This window comes from Saccopteryx bilineata, chromosome 2, assembly GCF_036850765.1.
Source record: "Saccopteryx bilineata isolate mSacBil1 chromosome 2, mSacBil1_pri_phased_curated, whole genome shotgun sequence".
Classification (NCBI taxonomy): domain Eukaryota; kingdom Metazoa; phylum Chordata; class Mammalia; order Chiroptera; family Emballonuridae; genus Saccopteryx; species Saccopteryx bilineata.
In genome coordinates, this window is record NC_089491.1 from 249943254 (window position 1) to 249965155 (window position 21902).

Sequence of the window (21902 nt, forward strand, 5' to 3'; positions counted from 1 at the left end):
AGATGTGGACGGTACAGAGGAAAGTTCAGTGTGTTCTGTGGCTTGCTAAATTTGAATTTGTGACCAAAGTACAATGTGAATATTGGCGCATTTATAACGAAGTGCCACCACATAGGAATAACATTACTCGGTGGGATAAGCAGTTGAAGGAAACTGGCAGTTTGGTGGAGAAACCCCGTTCTGATAGGCCATCAGTCAGTGACAAGTCTGTAGAGGCTATACGGGATAGCTACCGAAGGAGCCCTAAAAAATCTGTGCGTGAGCCCACATCGAACTGCACTGAATAGGTATGAAACTGGGAGAGTTTTCCTTTTATTTGGTGCAGATTTCACATTTCTATTGTCTTTTGTTGCTTTCCTGTGACCTGTCAGAAGTGCACCATGACTTTAGGGACACACTGTATATATGAATACGTCAAGTTGTAAAACATATGCGGAGCCCTAGAAGCAGGCTGCTTTGGGTCTGTTTCCAGTCATTACTAGCCACTGAGGTGACCTGATTTCTCCCTTTTCACCAGAGATGAGCTCTGCTTATTGTTGAACTTCCTCTAGGGGGCGTCAGATGGCAACAGGTACTCTTTTCAACCTGGCTCCCTATGCGGTGGTTGTCCTGTCTGAGAGTGCCCCTAGGTAGGGTGTGGTGTTCACTAGGCTTTTTTATTATTGCTGTATATGTAGCCTATTATGTGCATTCACAGTTTGAGTGTCTGTGCTTGGACATTTGGATTATATCCAGATTTGGGTTTTTGCGTAAAGCTGCTGTGAACGTTCTTGTATACTTCCTTTGGTGGACATAGGTACTTGTTCTGTTCGTTGCTCAAGTTTTCACTCCTACCAGAAGAATATATTATTCCCTGTGGAACATTGTTTTGACTCTAGCAGTTTCTTCTTCCAGAGCCCTTTAATCTCCTCTGGGTGCTCTTCCTGCAGCTGGAGTCATTAGTGGTCAGCCTTTTGTCCCTGGCAACTTGGTTTAGTTCTTTGCATGCCGTCTCATTTTAGAAGTTTTGCTTGGTCAACTTAGGTCCTGCGGGAAAAATAGGTTTAAGAGACTGACCTGATGCATATATCTGTGAGAGCCCTGGTAGATTTGACACTCATCTAAGCCCCAAAGGGAAAGCAGCATGTTTAATTGACTCCCAGTGGCATTTATACATTTGAGGTGAGCAGGCAGGGGTGCTTGGGGTTAATGCCTACTGACCACTTCTTGTTGCCTTGAGACTTCTTAGGCCTTCCCTCTGCAGCTCATTTGGTTAGCTTTATTGCAGCTAAAATGCTTTCTGGGAACTGGCATCATTCAGATGCCCAGTGCCTCCATGGTTTTCTCTCTGGAAGTCACTAAAGGCCATCCCCTAGTCCTTCTGTGTTCCCGGAGAAGCCATGTCTTTGTGTACAAATGGAGTTGCACTGTGACTGATCCCCTGACTCTTCCCCAAGCTATCTTATGGCCTTCTTGTTGGTCAGTAAGTATACCCATCAACCCATCTGTGCAGTTGCTTCTCAGCAACTCAGTGTATGGATTGGGGAAACCTTCCTTAACCAGGTTTCCATGGTGGGGCACTGAGTGATTTCCTGCTGTTGAAGGCCGTTTTGCATTTAGCCAATAGCTAATCATTGTGGGCCTGTAAGTTTTTCTACAGCAATTCCTAGAAGTAGGATTGCTGGGTCAATTATGTGTAAGGCTGGTAGTTCTTCAGAAAGATCGTACAGTCTGCCCTGCCCTACAGTGGTTGGATTGCCCTCTCTGCTGTGGGTAAATTATTTTCAGAAATCTTTCCTGATTGAATCAGTTAAACTGGGATCTTGTTATTGTTTACTGAGCATTTCTTTGATTCTAGAGCAGGAGTATTTTCTGGATATTAACTGGCAAGGTTAGAGCTTCAGAACGCACACTCAGAAGTCAACTGTTTCTTCCCCTGCAGCATGTCTGTACTTCATCTGCAAAGCTTTGGAGAAGGATTGCCGGTACAGCAAAGGGCTGGTTCTCAAGGAGAAGATATTTGAGGAGCAGCCTTGTCTCCGGAAAGACTCCCTCCGAATGTTCCTTAAATGGTAGGTCCTGCCTCTTTCCTGCCTGGGTCTGCACCCTCTTGCTTCCTTCCCGAGTAGCTGGTGAATATCAGGAAGTGTATATACTTGGTTCTCTCACGTCCTGACCTCCTGGAGGATGAGCCCTTGCACTTCATCCCCTTCATCATCATCTGGTGAAATGGCTTTGACCTGCCTTATGTATTACTCAGCTGTGTGCCTAATCTCAGTGCTGCTGCCTTGACTGGCTGCTGCCCTCTTTCCCCACTGCCCTGTCGGCTTTTGGTGATTGTCAGCTCTTCTCTGGCTGCTTGCAGCAGCCTGATGTCCACCATGTCTCCTCCACATTTGCTCTTCCCCTTTTCAGGGTTTTCCTTCCAGTACTGCCCAAGTTCATTGTCCCACACACACTTCTGATTCTGTGCCATCCCTGCCTTGCCTCCAGGACAATGTACCCATAGCACTGTCCAGGAGCACTGTGCAGTTCTGCTTCTTCCTCCCCCATGAGGAGAACTGTCTCAGGTCCACCCCATTGTGCTCTGTCTTGCCCTGGTACCTGGCCCCCACTTCGCCCTTACCTGGAATGCCATGTTTCCACCTTTCCACGTGTCATGCCATTGCACCTCCTTCATGTGCCAGCTCTCAGGCCACCTCTCAGCAACTTTCCGAGCCCTGGCTGCCTTCCTTCCCTAGCGCTCCAGCTGAAACAACTCCTTCACCCTCTGGTGTTTCCTTGGCTCCTGGAACTCAGCTGGTGTGTGTGTGTGTGTGGGAGTATTTATCTCAGTATGTCCCATGTTAGACTGTCTCTTGTTCACATCTGTCCTGAGGGGACTGATCTTTGGAGCAAGTGGCTCTGTGGTGGAACTTTGATGGGAGGCATCAGGACACTGGGCAGGAGTGCAGGTACTATTGGGCCACCTCTGGCAGAGATGGGCCTGTTGAAGGGGATTTGAGGCCTCAGAGCCCCACCCTTCTGTAGTTTAGAAACACCATAGACTTTGCTGAGCTTGGCTGGTCTGATGATGTTTTGTTGTGATGGGCAGGATGGTCTAGGTAAATTCTTTAAAAGTTTTCTATAAATAGAGAGCAAGATTTTCTTTTCCCGTGGCTTTTCTGACTTACTCTGATACTGTTAATACATACGAAAACACTTTGCTCAATATTGAATTGCAAAAGGAACAAAGGGTATTAGTCATTTCTAGAGTATGTGGGTATTAAGAATGCTAATTACTGCCCTTCCAAGGCCAGACTCAAGTGGTATTTTATTTGTTGGAAGAATTAATGTAAATTAAAGGGTATTAATTTAACTGCATCCCTGTCTGTAAAATTTCAGCTTGGCTCTGATTTGTAACATTGTAATTTCTCTGTCTTACACACTATGCTCTTAGTGACATGTCAATCCATGATGTGTCGGTGAGTGCAGCTGAGACACAGGCCATCATAGATGAGGCCCTGGGGCTGCGGAAGAAGAGGCAGGCCCTGACCATGCGGGAGAAGGAGCCGGACCTGAAGCTGGTGCAGCCCATCCCCTTTTTCACGTAGGTTGTCTGGGTCTCTGGAGATGCTGGGTTGGCAGGTGGGTCATGTACAAGAGTGTGAAACTGATGCTAGGCTGGTGGTGTGGGTAGGAGTTGGGTGCACATTGATGTCTGAGGAGTGTGGCCTACTTTTAGACCACTAAGAAACAGCCAGGCCTCTCCCAAGTGGGCCCAGTCTTTGTCCTTCTTTGCTGTTGCTGTTCTTGACCCCAGCCATCTGCCACATTCCTATAAGCCCCCTCTCAGTTGCCTCCCCCAGGTGGGAAGAGGAAACTCACATTTGTCAAACACTTGACAGGAGGAAATCAGATTCAGAACAGTTAAATTGTGAATGGAGAGCCTAGAGTTGATTGTAGGTCTGGGTTTGCTGGCTCTCAAGCCCATGCTTGTCCTCCAGGGCCCTTGTGAGTGACACAGTGTATGAACCCCACCCCCAGCCTGGGTAGGACAAGCTGGTATTGGCCGCCCAATAGAATTGGGGTAATTTAGCCCCATAGTGAGATCTAGTGTGCAGTTTTTTTTATTTATCTTTTGGTAAGAGGAGGGGAGATAGTGAGGCAGACTCTTGCATGCACCCCAACCAGGATCCACCTGGCCACTCTGTTGGCCAGTGCTCGAGTACCCAGCTGTTTTTATCTCCTGAGGCTGACTCTTGGACCAACCGAGCCCAGGGCCATGCTTGAACTAATTGAGCCACTGGCTACAGGAGGGGAAGGGGGAGGGGGGGAGGGGAGAAACAGATGATCACTTTGCCTATGTGCCCTGACCAGGATCGAACCCAGGACGTCCATTCGCTGGACTGACGCTGTATCCACTGAGCCACCAGCCAAGGCCTAGTTTCTGTATTTAAAATTCTGACATCGAATCTTGAATCTTTAAATTTAGCATGCCTCGATAGCAACGTTCCTTCCCCCCCCTCCCCCGCCAATACTCAGAGGCTTTGTCACCTAGTGGTCCATAGCTCCTGTCCTGGATCAGACAGACCTGGGTCCAATCCCGGCACCCCTAGCTGGGTGGCCCTAAAGATGTTACATGCCACTCCCTGAAAATGGGGGAGGGCCACATCCCTTTCTTACAGGGTTGTGGTGACAATTAAATAGAACACCTAGTGGTGGCTAGCACAGAGATGGCACTTAGTACACAGAAAGGGCTGGCTCTGATCCATATTATTACTTCTGCTTGTCTGTTCCTGCATGTTGAGTTTCCTAGGAATATCTTCCCACACAGGTGCTGAGATGGTTAGGGAGAGAGGACTGTTCTTTGAGATGCTCTTGGATTCTGGTCAGGTAATCTTCCCCTTATTTCAATAGCTGGGTCAGGACACCATCTCATCTTGAGTGTTGGCTCCCCGACCAAGAGGGTTGGGGGTTTTGGAAGGGCCCTGGGTGCCTCCTTGTTAAAATGAGGGAGCAGAAGTCCTGAAGGAATGATGCTCTGAAGGATTGTGATGATGTCACTGGAAAAGAGAAGTTGTGAACTACTGTCCCAACGGCCCTCTGGGGTGCAGGGTGAAGGCCAAATGGAAGCATGAGGGGGATGGATTGGGCTGAAGGAGGTTATGCTTGTTACTAAAGTATAGGATTGGATTATTAAAAGAAGATTCTCTGGGAGCAAAAGGTGCGAGGCTTTAAAATAACCACTGTCTCTTCCAGGACTTGGCAGTTTTCCAGTAAAGAATCAGATGATAAATGCTTTAGACTTTGGGCAAGGTACCATCTTTGTTGTGTGTGTGTGTTTTAACAACACTTTAAAAATGTGAAAATCTCCTGACCAGGCAGTGGCGCAGTGGATAAAGCGTCGGACTCAGATGCTGAGGACCCGGGTTCGAAATCCCAGGGTCGCCGGCTTGAGCATGGGCTCATTCGGCTTGAGTGCAGGCTCACCAGCTTGAGCATGGGGCCGCTGGCTTGAGCGTGGGATCATAGATATGACCCCATGGTCACTGGCTTTAACCCAAAGGTCGTTGGCTTGAAGCCCAAGGTCTCTTGTTTAAGCCCAAGGTTGCTGGCTTGAGCAAGGGGTCACTCACTCTGCTCTAGTCCCCCAGTCAAGGCACATACGAGAAAGCAATCAATGAATAACTAAGGTGCCGCAATTAAGAATTGATGTTTCTCATCTCTTTCCCTTCCTGTCTGTCCCTGTCTGTTTTTATTTCTCTCTCTCTCTCTCTCTCTCTCTCTCTCTCTCTCTCTCACACACACACACACACACACAGTGAAAACCATTCTTAGCTGTATAAAAGGGACTGGGGGCCACAGTTTGCTGCCCCCTGGTCTATTCAATGCCTATGAGGCCTGAGTGAGGCCCAAGTGAATGAAATTGTGTCTTTAAGGCATCCAGCACAACAGCTGAGGAGTAGATTCTTCCCTGTCTGACTGTAACTCTTACTGAAGGCAGGAGAAGAATGGTAAGAAATCCCTAATATTCCTTGGAGCCTCCATTCTGGATTTTGAAGCACCATCCTTTTCATTTCTTCTACAGTATTTACTGGATGCCAGCTTCATGTTGGGCGCTGTGCTCTGTGCTGTGGGCTCAACATGGGGGGCTCCCAGGGGTAGTCAGTCATCAAAAGGAGCACATGCCCGAGCGGATGGGCACCCTGATGAGAGAAGTATAGCACTGGTGGAGTCCACACTGTTTTGGGGGCTGAGAAAGCTTAGGTGCCAGAGTAGGAGCCTGACAGAGGAGTGGACACTGACCAGAAAGGGCTTGGGGCCTGGTGAGAGCATTGTTTCTGGGCAGAAGGAAACTTATTTGAATTTCCTGTAGTATCCTGAGTGCGGTTTTGTTTGCAGAACTGAAAGAAAGCTAGCATAGTGGGTGTGGGGGCATGTTGTGAGATGAGATGGGGGCAGTTGGGTGGGCCAGGCTGAGGATTTGGTTTTAGCCTTAGAGCATGAGAAGAAGCCATTTGGGGGTGATTAATGGATGGACATATCATGCCATACCAACATATAACATAACATATACATAGCACAACACATACCACAACAGAAAACACAATAGACAGCACACAACATAACACACTATACCACAACATAATATGTCACACACAACAGAAAACATACCACATCATACTACAGCACACAATAAAACACAATGGTCTTAGTTTGCCAGGCAGCAACCATGGCCCACATGGGACTTACTAAGATGCTGCTCCCAAGAGACCCTGCCTGGGGACCCATTTAGTTCCTTTAGAACACATCCTTGTTAGCAGCCCTTCTCTTGCTCCCCTAAGAAAAAAACTAGATTAGTGACAGCAGAGAACCGTTACAGATATTTTAAAGATTTGACCTGTAGGGAGGAGCTTTTCAAGAGAGTCAGAGATTTTTCTGCTTGTCTGGTTAAGTCTGGAGGTGGCTGAGGCTGAGATGCTCCAGGGCTTCTGCCCTGGCTCCAGCTGCTCCACCTCAGCTGCGGTAGATGCAGGATTTTGTCAGTAAGGCAACGACAAAACTATGACATCCCCTCGTGGGGATGGCAGTCCTGGGCCAGCTGGCCCTGTGTTCAGAGCACCCTGTGATGGGGTGCTGACCAACTGTTGTGACTGTTTCCTTGCAGCTGGAAGTGCCTTGGAGAGAGTTTGCTGGCCATGTACAACCACCTCACTACCTGCGAGCCCCCACGGCCCAGCCTTGGCAAGAGGATTGACCTGTCTGACTACCAGGACCCCAGCCAGCCCCTGGTGTCCTCTGTGGTGGTGGCGCCTGTCAGCATGATCCAGCCAAGTCCTGTCAGTGCCAGCCCATCCGTGACCGTGGCAGAGCCTGTGCTTTCCTACTCCCCTCTGGCCACAGCCAGCTTCCCGCTGCACAGTCCCAGCCTGCTGGAGACAGGTGTCCCCATGGGTGAGCAGGCCTCTTGGGGTTGGCTTCTGGGGAGACCCAGGTTGCTGGACTGGGCAGGAATGAGTTTTGAGCTGGCCTAGTCCCCAGAGGAACAGGTCCTGTGATTCTCTTGGTCTGAGGTGTAAGCAAGAGCCCCTGGACCAGCAGTGGAGCCTCTTGGCCTGCTCCTGGGGCTGCTGCTCCTCAGGCCTTTGATCCCTAGGTGCCGCTTCAGTAATGAAGCCTACTCAGGGAGGAGTCAGGGCTCAGGGATGCAGCTCCTTCGGACCACTCAACACTTGCTGGCTGATAAGTCTTGGTGTAAAGATTATTCTTCCTGCTTGTGATAAGTGAGCTGGCAGGTCCATCTGCTGGTTCTGCTCAGTTGTTGGCCATACGCCATAGCACTCAGCACTGCTATGTCTGAGTTTTTTGGCCTTAAAAAATAACAAAGTTCTCACCACATGTGGTAGCATATTTTTTTTTTTTTTTTTTTTTTTTTTTTTCATTTTTCCGAAGCTGGAAACAGGGAGAGACAGTCAGACTGACAGACTCCCGCATGCGCCCGACCGGGATCCACCCGGCACGCCCACCATGGGGCGATGCTCTGCCCATCCTGGGCGTCGCCATGTTGCGACCAGAGCCACTCTAGCACCTGGGGCAGCGGCCAAGGAGCCATTCCCAGTGCCCGGGCCATCTTTGCTCCAATGGAGCCTTGGCTGTGGGAGGGGAAGAGAGAGACAGAGAGGAAAGCGCGGCGGAGGGGTGGAGAAGCAAATGGGCGCTTCTCCTGTGTGCCCTGGCCGGGAATCGAACCCGGGTCCTCCGCACGCTAGGCCGACGCTCTACCGCTGAGCCAACCGGCCAGGGCGGTAGCATATTTTTAATTGGTTTTATTATTATCATTAGAGTTGTAAAAAATTTCAGACAAAAACTCCCCAAGCTTTGCCCTGGCCGGTTGGCTCAGTGGTAGAGCGTCGGCCTGGTGTGCGGAAGTCCTGGGTTCGATTCCCGGCCAGGGAACACAGGAGAAGTGCCCATCTGCTTCTCCACCCCTTCCCCTCTCCTTCCTCTCTGTCTCTCTCTTCCCCTCCCGCAGCCAAGGCTCCATTGGAGCAAATCTGGCCTGGGCACTGGGGATGGTTCCTTGGCCTCTGCCTCAGGTGCTAGACTGGCTCTGGTCGCAACAGAGCAGCGCCCCGGATGGGCAGAGCATCGCCCCCTGTTGGGCATGCCAGGTGGATCCCGGTCAGGCACATGCGGGAGTCTGTCTGACTGCCTCCCCATTTCCAGCTTCAGAAAAACAACAACAACAACAACAACAAAAAACTCCCCAAGCTTTTTGATTTTCTGTGTCACTGAAAAATATCTGGCAGTTAAGTTTCTGAATGAACACATAAGCAATTTTTACTAATTTTTTAACTTAATCATACATGACTGTCCTCTGCTGTCTGTATAATTCATTTGATTCTTTAACCACATCACTTCTTTAGAATGGGGAGAGGTCACTGTTGCTACTCTAACCCATCCCAGGTTCATCCATGTGGCCACAGAGGTTCTTGCAGCCATCCAGCATGAAGGGCAGGGGACTGGGGATGTTTGACTTTGAGACCCTGGAGTTTTGTAGCCAATGAAAAGTAGTCTTGAGATCTGGCTGTGGACTCTGGATTCGAGAAAGGTGTGATGGTTACGCAGTTTGAAATTAACTTTACTCAGGATACTGGAGATTTATTGAATGTCAAAGAAGATAAAGATTAAACATGCTGGCAGAGATTGAAAGAGGGCACTGACATGCCTTGTGCTGTATTTTTGTACCTCCACCCCTTGAATGATTTCAATTTGCACTCTTTGTGAAGGCGAATTTTCTGGGGGAGATAAAGCCAAGAAGGGAGTAAAGCGGAAGAAAATTTTGGAAGAGAATGGGGAGACAGCAAAGCGGCGGTCTGCCCGAGTCCGAAACACCAAGTGCAAAAAGGAAGAGAAAGTAGACTTCCAGGAGCTTCTGATGAAGTTCTTGCCATCCAGGTATAGTGCACACTCTTCTGATTTGCAGATGCACAAACTTCCAGCGTGTACCACCAATGTTTCTCATTCCATCACCACCCTCTCTGGGCACCTCCTTTGTTTTCTCATCACTTCTGTGCAAATGACTGAAGCACAGATCTCTCTGGATTGGGATCTTGGGTGTTTCTTGCCTCTGAACTATGTGAGGTCAGGAACAATGATTTGTGCATCTTTTGGAAGATCAGGCACTTCCCGAGCCCTCAGGAGATAGTGGATTCCGGAGTTGGAGGCGACAGACGTCCACATGCACACACACTCATGTCCCTGTGCTCTCATACCCACTTTGGGGAGGCCTGGGCTGCTGTTCCTTGGATGCAGATACCAGGAAGCCCCCAGAAGGGGCACACCTGCTTTCAGGGATAGTCTTTGTCTGGTTTCTCCAAGCTCAGCAGTATTTTCTCACATCTGAGAAGGTAGGGACGGGCTGGTAAATCCTTCCTTGGTTTTCCTAGCTCAGAGTTCCTCTGAGAAGCCTGCAGGAGAACGGGCTAGGTTTCTGGAGCTGGGATTCCTGAGCCACAGTGCTTCTTCCACAGATTTTCACCAGCTCTCCTGCTTTTTGTATATGCTTTCTTGCCTCTGTCAGAGGCTCCAGGGCCCTTGATTCCAGGGTGTGTGGTGTCGAAGAGTGGGCTTGATGTTCCCCTCCTCACACCCTTAGTTGAATGGAGAAAACAATCCAGTTTCTGCTGGTCCGCCATCTTTCTACCTTCTAATGTTTGGTGGTCACAGTTCTTGTCTTGTGGGGCTTTCTCCCCCATCCCCTGTGTCTTTGTGAGTTTATGCCTTTTTATTTCTTCATGGGTCACTGGAGTGGGGTTTGGGAAGTAACTGTGTGTATTCAGTGTGCATCTTTACCAGGAGTCCTCAGCTGGGGTTTTGGCTCATGACAGTTTATTTCAGTGATGGCAACATCCAAGTGGAAGAGGCAGAGCTTCTTGGAGGACTGGGTTCTGGACTCTGCTGCTCACTTATTCTAGTTTTCTTCTGCCTAGTACAGACTTCATTTTGTTAATAATAAACATTTAGGTTTCCTAATATGTGGTGTGGCTTTTGTGATTTTGGTGTATTCATACAGGCTAAGAAAACTGGACCCTGAGGAGGAAGATGACCCCTTCAATAACTATGAGGTTCAGTCAGAAGCCAAACTGGAAAGCTTCCCAAGCATTGGATCTCATAGACTGTCATTTGACTCGGCCACATTCATGGAATCTGGTAGGAATTGAGCAATGTGATCATTCAATGTGGGGAATTTTATTTTTTAACTTTATTGATTTTAGAGAGAAGAAGAGAGACAGAAACATCTACTTGTTTCTGAATGTGAGAAATTCTCCCTCTTGTTATCTGGAACCTGCTTAGGTTTTATTCTGGGAGAATGGTTCTGAGTATGTTATAAAATGTGGTCAAGAGGCTGCCTGGATTTGTGTTAGGCCTGAGATCCGTGGCCAACTTGGAGGTCTGCTGAAATGTCCATGCTCATACTTGACTGTGCTCTCTGAAGGACATGTGCTTCAGGTCAAACCCAGGGGCATTTATTTGCAAGTCAAATGTATCTGATACAACAACTGTTGAGTGCATGAGTGTGCCAAACACCATGCTTTGTATTTTTTGTGCACAATCTCACTCAGTGCACATGGCAGCACTTTAATACCCATCTTAGACTGGGAGACTCAGAGAGGCTTGCTCACAGCCAGTGAGGGCTGGAGCCAGGATTGGGACCTGGCAGCCTGACCTCAGCACCACCATGTGGTAGGAGGACATGGGCTCTTCTGCTCTCACCCAGGCCTGCCGTCGCTCTATTCTCTTCCAAAGAAAATGAGAGACCCTGGCGCAGAAGGTTTTTTATTCAAGTTGGATTGTTTCTCCCTCCCCATGCAGAGAGGCAGGATGTGCACACATTCCTGCTGGAGAACTTGACCAATGGGGGCATCCTGGAGCTGATGATGCGCTACCTGAAGGGCATGGGCCACAAGTTCCTGCTGAGGTGGCCCCCGGGCCTGGCAGAGGTTGTGCTCAGCATCTACCACAGCTGGAGGAGGCACAGCACCAGCCTGCCCAACCCACTACTGAGGGACTGCAGCAACAAGCACATCAAGGTTAGGCGGGTGGAGGGCTCTCGAGAGCCAGTGTCAGACTGGGACCAGGGGATGGGCACAGGGACCTTCTAGGGGTGAGGGGCTGCTACTGTGTTGAGCCTGCTTAGCTGCATCCACTTCTAGGCTTAGAACCTGGGCCCCTGGAGGGTTTGAAGCAGGAAAACATGGAACGTGCTTTGTACCTAGAGAGATCTCTGGTGGCTGAGTGGAGGATACCCTTAGGGTTGGGAGTGGGCACAGGGTCCATGGCGGTGGCAGTGGGATGGGGGCTGTGGGAGCAGAGCTGACAGATGAACTGAACGTGGAGTTGGGGTGGACTTCTAAGGCTGGCTACAGGATGGTTTACTGAGATGGAGGAGAGCCAGCAGAGATGCTGGGCAGAGTGAGAATTTGGCTATGTTTGAGGTTCCAGAGATTATTACCGATTTTTAAGCAGGAGAGAAGCAAGTGCAGAGGCAAAGTAGGTTTGCTTAGGGGAGTGGTGGGGGCCTCCAGCAATAGGGATCTGAGCCATGCTCAGCCCACCTGCCCATAGCTCTCTGCTCCCCAGGCTCCTCTACTCGGTGATTCCCAGGGCTCAAAGTACCCGAGGTGCTCTGGTCCCCTTTTCCCAGTGAGAACAAGGCTGAATGCTGAGGAGGGAACACTGGGAGATTTCAGGGCTGGCCCCGGTATTTCTGGCTGGGTTCACTGAAGGTGAAAAAGCTTGGGGTTGGCAGGTGCTTAGGGCCTGTGGGTCAGTGTTCCTTGGTCATATAGCCTCCACTGAGACACCTCAGAAACTGCCTCCTGGCACTTTCAGCCTGCTGAGCCTGTTCCCGGGGGAAAATGTGAAGTGGCAGGAAAAGCTGAGGCTTTGGTCTCCAAACAGGTTGGTCATTTCCCAGCTTTGCTGGCACTTGGACAGCGCCTCATAACCGCCGCGCCTCTGCTTCATCGTGTGCCCTGGCAGCAGTGCGCTGGCCCTGGTACTTCTAAGGGTTGAGTGCTTTAGTGGGAATGCGTGTCTTGTCTGGTACTCTGCGGTCCCGCAGGACTGAAGACTGGTCTCTGGGCTCCTCCCAAGTGTTGTCACAGTGTAGATCCATATGCTTCTTTTTATGTCCTGACAAGTAGCCACTGGTTATCATTTATTAAATGGGAAGTAGGTAGAGGTGATATTTTTATCAAAGTAAATTTTAATTTTGCTCCATTCCTGACACATCATCATCATTATTATTATTATTATTATTATTAAGTGAGAGGTGGGGAGGCAAGGAGGCAGAGAGACAGACCCCGCATGCACCCCGACTGGGATCCACCTGGCAAGCCTACTAGGGAGTGGTGCTCTGCCCATCTGGGGTCTCTGCTCTGTTGCTGCGAACAGAGCTATTTCATTGCCTGAGGTGAGGCCATGGAGCCATCCTCAGAGCCCAGGGTCAGATTCCTTGAACCATTTGAGCCATGGCTGCAGGAAGGGGAGAGGGAGAGAGAGAGAGAGAGAAGAGGGAAGGGTGGAGAAACAGGTGATTGCTTCTCCTGTGTGCCCTGATCAGGAATTGAACCCGGGACTTCCACACACTGGGCTCAGCTCTACCGCTGAGCCAACCAGCTAGGGCCTTCATCCCTGACCCTTTGATAACAGTTTGTGACTCCTGACCTTTTGGTGTCTGTCATGCAGGACATGATGCTGATGTCTCTCTCCTGCATGGAGCTCCAGCTGGACCAGTGGCTGTTGACCAAGGGCAGAAGCTCTGCAGGTAGAAGGCATTTTGTTTTCTGTGGCAGGGGTAACTTTCTGAACGCTCAGCAGTTAAGAAGAAGAAGGCATGGGGAGGCTAAGTCATGGAATTCCTACTTGATTCTGCAGTGGGCGTATTTCCTGGGTCAGCTTGTCAGTCCTGGAAAAATCCAGGGTCTCAAAGAGAAGTTCCTTGGCAATTCTAGAAGTGGTTAGCAGCAGCTGATCCCCAGAGGGAGCCACCTACCTTGCTTTTCTGTTACTTAAGATTGAAGGAAGTGGGATCTTAGTTTTCTCAAGTTTTCATGTGACAATTTATGTGTCCCAATATAATTTTCCTATATAGGGAGCTGAGGGCAGTCTCTGGGAGCAGAAGGGCATCTGGACCCTGCACATGAATTTGACTCTTTCTGGCCTGTTTTCAGTGTCTCCTCGGAACTGTCCTGCCGGTGTGGTGAATGGCAGGTTTGGGCCTGATTTCCCAGGAACTCACTTCCTGGGTGACCTCCTGCAACTGTCATTTGCCTCGTCCCAGCGGGACCTGTTTGAGGATGGCTGGCTGGAATTTGTGGTCCGTGTGTATTGGTTGAAGGCTCGGTTCCTGGCGCTACAGGTTTGTTCTGTGATTGGCTGCTTGGGGAGCATGTCTTGGCACCCAATAGGGATGGAGGAGAGCGGGATGCCTTGTTGAGGATGTGTGTGTGCGTGTCACCTGCCTGAGCACTGGGCTCAGCTCAGGGAAGTGGGACATGGTGGGGAATTTTCAGCATCTCAGAAACCCCAGCATGGCCCTCAGTCTATAAAGCACAGCAGCACAACAGAGCTCTGAAAGGGGTCTCTCGTGCCCCCTATAGAATCCTCACTTGAGATTTCCTTGGGGTCTTACCCTTTGCTGTGTTTTCCTGAGAAAGCCTGAGCGAATATACGAATTGCCGCAGAGCTCTTTAAAAGGGAATTAACCACCTATCTTATATTAATCCTTGGAAAGCTTCCCTTTGGGGCCTGGTGTGGAAGGCCGGGTGGACTGCTGTTATCCAGCCCCTTCGCACATGTTGATATCTGGTGCTCTGTGGTGGAACGAGTAAGAGTACCATAGTCAGTTCTGGAATTAGGACAGGCCTGGCTTTTAATACTGGCTCTGCCATTTATCATCGTGATTCACGAACAAGATATTCAGCCTTGCCTAAGTGTCTTCAGTGCCCTCACCTATAACATGGGGTTAATGAAGCCTCCTCTCAGAGTATGGTGTAAATTCATTTATCTGTTTGTTCATGCATCCAACCAACAAATTGTTACTGAGCCCCATACAAACTATGTGTCAGGCTCCTTTTCAGGGAGTAGAGCAGTACTTGGATAAAATTGCCCTCATTGTGTCTGCATTCTAGTGGGATCAGGAAGATGAGTCACCTGGCGCAGCAGAGTGAGTTCCCTTCCTTCTGCCCCTGTCCCTTGACTGCTTTTACTTTGACCAGGGAGACATGGAGCAGGCCCTGGAGAACTATGACATCTGCACAGAAATGCTCCAGAGCTCCACTGCCATCCAGGCAGAGGCAGGGGCTGAGCAAAGAGACATTGTCATCCGACTCCCCAACCTCCACAATGACTCAGTCGTTTCCCTGGAGGAGGTGAGTGGGAATTTTCTTAATGGTTTTTTGATCAAGAAAACACTGTTAGACCAGGCCCCAGCTGTGTCTGAGGACCAGGAGAGCAGCCCACATGCTAAGTAGGGCTTCTTCCTCCCTGGGGAGGATGAGGGGGTCTAGGCAAGGCAGCTCTGGTGCATAAGGACACTTGGACTTATAGGCATACCCCTAATAGTAAGCTTGTCCGGGTGACGGGGGGCATGGTGGAGCTTTTTGCTGGCATGATTTAGAGTGATTACTGCTGAGCTCTCTGGGCTGTGCATGGCAGCAGTCTCTGGAATGAGAGGAAACTCCAGCAGAAGCTGGTCTTGCTGTGGGGTTGGGTCAGCATGCGTGGTATGTATGGTAGGCTGTCAGGTTCCAGTCCTGTTCTCACTGTGCAGCTTCAGGCCCTGTGCAGTTCCACATCTGTGACATGTCCACATTAGCTGGAAAAGGCCTTCACGCTCTTGCAGAGTTACTTCAGGGCCAGGCAAAGTGCTGTGCCCCTGCTGCCTATATCCCAGGGCCACAGCAGGCCTCCTGTGAGGAAAGGGTTTGTGTGTTAATAGCACAGGCCAGCCTCTGGCCTGGGGCTTGCTGAGACTGGCAGCCTGATGCCCCATGGTCCATGAGTCTGGTTCGTTGAACTCTGTGAGACTGTCCAATTATTTTGGCGGACAGTTTTCTGAACCTCTCTGCTTCTGGGTAGTCTTTTTTTTTTTTTATTGTTGTTGTTATATTTATTTTTGAAGAATTGAATACCTTGACCTTAATAGAAGTACTTTTCTTTTTTTTTCATTTTTCTGAAGCTGGAAACAGGGAGAGACAGTCAAACAGACTCCCGCATGCGCCCGACCGGGATCCACCCGGCTCGCCCACTAGGGGCGACGCTCTGCCCACCAGGGGGCGATGCTCTGCCCATCCTGGGCGTCGCCATGTTGCGACCAGAGCCACTCTAGCGCCTGAGGCAGAGGCCACAGAGCCATCCCCAGCGCCCGGGCCATCTTTGCTCCAATGGAGCCTTGGCTGCGGGAGGGGAAGAGAGAGACAGAGAGGGAAAGCGCGGCGGAGGGGTGGAGAAGCAAATGGGCGCTTCTCCTGTGTGCCCTGGCCGGGAATCAAACCCGGGTCCTCCGCACGCTAGGCCGACGCTCTACCGCTGAGCCAACCGGCCAGGGCAATAGAAGTACTTTTCATAAAGTATTTGCCTAATGCCCTGGCCGGTTGGCTCAGTGGTAGAGCATTGGCCCGGCATGCAGGAGTCTTGGGTTCGATTCCCGGCCAGGGCACACAGGAGAAGCGCCCATCTGCTTCTGCACTCCTCCCCCTTTCCTTCCTCTCTGTCTCTCTCTTTTTTTCCCACAGCCAAGGCTCCATTGGAGCAAAAGTTGACCCATGCACTGAGGATGGCTCTGTGGCCTCTGCTTCAGGTGCTAGAATGGCTCTGGTTACAACAGAGCGACGCCCCAGATGAGCAGAGCATCGCCCCCTGGTGGGCATGCTGGGTGGATCCCGGTCGGGCGCATGCGGGAGTCTGACTGCCTCCCTGTTTCCAACTTCAGGAAAATATAAAACAAACAAACAAACAAACAAAGAAACAACAACAAAAGTATTCGCCTAATGTCAATGCTGATACATTAAAGGGAAGTCTAATTTTGAGTCTGGTAAATGCAGACTGGCTGGATTCAGGGAGCCTGTGAGGGGTTTGTCATCGAGCAGCAATTCTGGGTTTTTTCCAGATCGATAAGAACCTGAAGTCACTGGAGCGGTGCCAGTCCCTGGAAGAGATTCAACGATTGTATGAGGCTGGCGACTATGAGGCTGTCGTGCACCTGCTCCACCCCACCTTGTGCACCAGTGGGTTTGACCGGGCCAAACACCTGGAATTTATGACATCCATTCCTGAGAGGCCAGCACAGCTGCTGCTGCTGCAGGTGCGTGCTGCTGTGTCCCCTCACCTACTTGTACCTTCTTTGTTTGGTGTGGGTTTATTCCCTGGAGGCTTTGAGGTGGTCCTTGAGAGCCTAGAAGAGAAAAGTGGGAGTAAAAACCACTAACTCAGCCCCAAGGAAGATGCCAGTCAGAAGACATGGGAGAAAGCTGGAACTTCGGAGTGCACGTTCTAGGGTTGTACATGCCTCAAGATGAGCCCACACTTAATTCGGGACTTTTTCATGGCAGAGGAGGAGAAAGAATAGTCAGGATGTTAGCTATCCATCCAATCCACCTGTTTGTTCCTTTGCCAGTCTTTTTATAAATTACTTTTAAAATTATTGAGTAGATTCAAAAATGGATAAAATATCTGTATACTATAAAGAATCAAGATAAAATAAATACCCATGTATGATCATATACTTGAAGGAAAGGAATACCAGTGTGATGTTTGAAGTCCGTGTGTCCTCTCGGCTTTCTCCATGCCTGTGCTCTTCAGAAAGTAAACACTTACTGAGAGCTCCAGGTACCAGGATCTTCTGGGTGCTGGACATTTACTCAGCCTCTCTGTGCCTCAGTTCCTCAGCTCTGGGATGGGAATCATCATTGTCCTTACCTCAGAGGCCTGTTGAGGGGATTTTAAGAGTTAGTGCCTATTGGCACCATGCCTGGAATGTAGCAAGTGCCATATGGGTGCCAGCTATTGCCACCATCCACAGGAAGCATTGAGTCATTTGCAGAGACTGACATGTAAGATGATAAAAATGATGTGCTTAGTATTGCATTGGGTGGTCTAGTGTCCTGTCCATTATGGTTCACACACTAACCATGTTATATTTATTATCTTACTGAGTCCTTCCCCTTCAGTTTGGAAAGAGAGCCTAGTCTTCTCTCAGGTTTTTTGCTCAGGTTACATGAGACATTATAGTTACTAACTTTATTGAACTGGGAAATAGTTAAGAGGTGCAATGGTGGAAATGAATGGAAGCATCTCTGCTCTGGTGAAAGGGGAGGAAAAGATTGGTTCTGGAAAGTCAATGAGGGAGGCAGAGAGGAGAGGCAGGAAGGAGGGTCTGGCTATGGAAGGCAGAGGAAGTTAGGTGGCCCAAGCTGAGGTCAAAGGATGAGATTTGTCTGACCTCAGTTACCATGGCAGGTAGGGGAAGGGTTCAGCATGGCTGTGTGTGGGAGGGACAGCTGGGTATACCCAGGGAGGCCTTTGGGTGGGGACGAAGGAAGAGACCAGTCCTCTCTGCCTTTTGTATGATGGCCCCAGTGGCTCAGGTGTTGTCTTGCTCCTGTAGTCTAACACTACTGGGTATGGCAGATACCCTGCAGATTGGGGAGCTGCTGTTTGGACAGGCACTGAGCAACACTATGGGCTGAGGCCAGACCTGGACCACGTGCCATGGAAGCTTCTGCTTTTTGCAAATAAGTGACTCCTGGATTTTGCTCAATTTCCTATTGGGGGGTTCTTATTGATCTGGAGTGCTTTTTACATATTAAAGATGTTAATCTTTTTCTCATCAGTGTTGCAAATACTTTATCCAGTTTATTTGCTTTTTAATTACAGTTTTTATTATCTTTTTTGACATACAGAAGTTTTGAATTATGTTGTCGAATCTTTTGATGTTTTCAGATGTTCGTGATTTTGTTTATTATGCTTAAACAGCCTTTCCAAGACGAAAATATTCATCCACTCATTCCACACACATGGATTGAGTTCCTACAGTGTACCTGGCCCTGGACAGGAGAGAAGCTGCCTCTAAGGGAACTGATATTCTACAAGGGAGGCAGACAAGAAACATGTCAGCAGATATACAGAAACCCTTGCCTTTGTTTTCTTCCAGAATGTCAGTGTTTCATATTTTGCATTTAGATTGCTTCATTGAGCTGTTATTGGGGGGACCTCTGCCTTGGAATCCTACTCTACTGAGTGTAATGGCTGTTTCTCCACCTTTTGTATTCTTCAGAATAATTGTATAGTTTTCTTATAGTTGAGCTAATTTCTAGTCCTTAGTATTTTTGGTTGCTATTTTGAGCAGGACCTTCCTGTTGGTCATTATTTTTCCTAATAGTACATTTCTGGTTTATAGGAACCCTATCGATTTTGCATGTTTATTTTGCATCTAGCCACTTTACTGATAGTGGTAATTTGGTCTCATTTGTTGGCAGTTCTCCTGCCTTTTAGCTCTTTCTGGCCTTGAACACTGGGAATTATATCACATTAGAGTGCTGCTGGCAGGTCCTTCTCCTATCTTTGACTTTCATGGCAACTCTGGCTGTAGTTTAAGGTCAATAGTCTTTATCCTGCTAGAAAATAGACCTCTGCCCCTTGCACGTTTGGCATTTGATCAGGAGGTGTCGGCTCAGGCCTTGGGGGCTCCACATCTGTACTTGGTAGTCTCCTTCACACTTCAGTGGCCTCCTGCTAGAGTGCTTGTTTTCTCTATAAAGAAGCATAGGCCTTGTGCCCCTGGAAGTTAGGGCTTTTAAATTGGGGGTGGTTTTGATCCATGCTCAGATGTTATAGCACATACCAAGGGCAGTTTTGGATGTTTCTGTATGCACACCTGTCGGTGTCACCTCAGTGTGTGGCAGCTGCACGTGTTGAAGCAGGGAGGAGCCACTGCTGGGCCTCAGCTGCAGCGAGGTCAGAGCCCAGCAGGGCGCCAGGCAGCAGGTGCTTCCTGTGGCTACAACAGGCTGCCCGCCAGATATGTGAATTCACAGCCAGGCTGAGTTTCTCCACAGCCAGCACGGTAATGAAGGAGGCTGATACCCGAGGGGTTTAAATGGGTTTGTTCTAGAGCAAAAGGAAAGGGAGTGTGACAAAAAGCGATGGCTCCCAAGGAGAAGATTTTAAAATAGTAGTCTGAGTGCAGTGTGGTATACCAAGAGCTCCTTCATATCAGGACACTGTGCTGACTACGTTATGGATATCATCCCTTTTTTTTAAAAGACTTTATTCGCTTTTTAGAGAGGAGAGAGAGAGAGAGAGAAAGAGAGAGAGAGAGAAGAGAGAAGGGGGGGAGGAGCAGGAAGCATCAACTCCTATATGTGCTTTGATCAGGCAAGCCCAGGTTTCAAACCGGCAACCTCAGCGTTCCAGGTCAGCACTTTATCCCATTGCGCCACTACAGGTCAGGCTGGATATCCTCTCTTTTTTTTTTTTTTTTTTTTTCATTTTTCATTTTTCTGAAGCTGGAAACAGGGAGAGACAGTCAGACAGACTCCCGCATGCGCCCGACTGGGATCCACCCGGCACGCCCACCAGGGGGCGACGCTCTGCCCACCAGGGGGCGATGCTCTGCCCATCCTGGGCGTCGCCATGTTGCGACCCTCCTGGGTGTCGCCATATTGCGACCAGAGCCACTCTAGCGCCTGGGGCAGAGGCCACAGAGCCATCCCCAGCGCCCGGGCCATCTTTTGCTCCAATGGAGCCTTGGCTGCGGGAGGGGAAGAGAGAGACAGAGAGGAAGGCGCGGCGGAGGGGTGGAGAAGCAAATGGGCGCTTCTCCTATGTGCCCTGGCCGGGAATCGAACCCGGGTCCTCCGCACGCTAGGCCGACGCTCTACCGCTGAGCCAACCGGCCAGGGCCTGGATATCATCTCTTTTAACATGTATAGCACCTCCTGAGAGGTGGTGAGATGGCTGGGGCCCAGAGGGGCTCAGTACCTTGTTTCATCTGGCACCTAGTTTCAGCACTGCCTGGCCAGTGCCCCTGCCCTGGTCTTGGCTCAGGCTCTCCTCTGCTACACATTCTATCCCAGTGCCCCCCCGCTCCTGCCCCGGGACTCTCCAGGCCATGGTGCTGGATGAGCACATGACTGGGTGGCCTGGGGCACAGTGAGAGCTAACAGAGGTAATGGAGTCACAGCCTCCTTTTGGCTGCTTGTTGGCTCTGTGGCCTTATCCAGTGTCCCAGCTTTATAAATGAGGAAACTGAGGCACAGATCAGAAAGATTTCCTTTCTGAAATCTCCCTGGCTGGTGGCCTGCCATGCTGTGATTGTACATAGGTCACCATGTGCCCTTGCAGATGCCCCAAGGCTCTGTATGCTTCCCCTTTCCTAGAGACTAGTTCTTGTGTGTTTGTCCCTGGCAACCTGACCTTCAGTCCTAAGGACCAGGTGTGGTGAGTGTTGTCATAGCCCTCTCACAGCCCTCCTCCTGTGCTCAGGACTCCTTGCTCCGGCTGAAGGACCACCGGCAGTGTTTTGAGTGCTCTGATGTGGCTCTGAATGAGGCAGTCCAACAGATGGTGAATGTGAACGAGGCTGCAGCCAAGGAGGAGTGGGTGGCCACAGTGACCCAGCTGCTGCTGGGCATCGAGCAGGCACTCTCGGCAGACAGCAGTGGCAGTATCCTGAAGGAATCAGCCTCATCCACTGGCCTCATCCGGCTCACCAACAACCTCATCCAGGTAACCCCTGCTCCTTCCTGCCCTGCCTTGCTGCAGCAGGTGTGGCTGTCTTGTGTCACCCTTCTTCAGATTTCACCAGCTTTTATTGTGAGTTAGGTACTCCAAGTGGATACGTTGACTTCTCTGGCTGAAGAAAGGCGGGTACCTAGGTCGTGAGTGGCTGTGAACTGGCTGCAGACTTCCCTGGGACTGCTAGAGTCTGGGGGTTAGAGACTGTGTGGCACTCGGCCCCACAGGGTTCTTCTTTTTTTTTTTTTTTCATTTTTCCGAAGCTGGAAACGGGAGGCAGTCAGACAGACTCCCGCATGCGCCCGACTGGGATCCACCCGGCATGCCCACCAGGGGGCGATGCTCTGCCCCTCCGGGGCGCCGCTCTGTTGCATCCAGAGCCATCCTAGCGCCTGAGGCAGAGGCCACAGAGCCATCCTCAGCGCCTGGGCCATCTTTGCTGCAATGGAGCCTCGGCTGCTGGAGGGGAAGAGAGAGACAGAGAGGAAGGTGGAGGGAGGGGTGGAGAAGCAGATGGGCACTTCTCCTGTGTGCCCTGGCCGGGAGTCAAACCCAGGACTCCTGCATGCCAGGCCGACGCTCTACCACTGAGCCAACCGGCCAGGGCTTCCACAGGGTTCTTCTAGACCACCCAT

At 50.1% G+C, this 21902-nt stretch overlaps 1 protein-coding gene across 2 annotated transcripts in view; it reads left to right on the forward strand.

Moving 5' to 3' along the window:
- Nucleotides 1–21902, forward strand: part of CABIN1 (calcineurin binding protein 1) — a 156954-nt gene that overhangs the window by 14438 nt on the left and 120614 nt on the right. For both annotated transcript variants that reach the window (XM_066260010.1, XM_066260011.1), the window contains exons 7-17: nucleotides 1922–2051; nucleotides 3419–3568; nucleotides 7130–7416; nucleotides 9252–9420; nucleotides 10538–10674; nucleotides 11338–11555; nucleotides 13216–13294; nucleotides 13701–13888; nucleotides 14748–14900; nucleotides 16640–16834; nucleotides 21016–21258. In XM_066260010.1, the coding sequence (XP_066116107.1) occupies nucleotides 1922–2051; nucleotides 3419–3568; nucleotides 7130–7416; nucleotides 9252–9420; nucleotides 10538–10674; nucleotides 11338–11555; nucleotides 13216–13294; nucleotides 13701–13888; nucleotides 14748–14900; nucleotides 16640–16834; nucleotides 21016–21258 (1949 nt within the window). The remainder of the gene's footprint in view (nucleotides 1–1921; nucleotides 2052–3418; nucleotides 3569–7129; nucleotides 7417–9251; nucleotides 9421–10537; nucleotides 10675–11337; nucleotides 11556–13215; nucleotides 13295–13700; nucleotides 13889–14747; nucleotides 14901–16639; nucleotides 16835–21015; nucleotides 21259–21902) is intronic.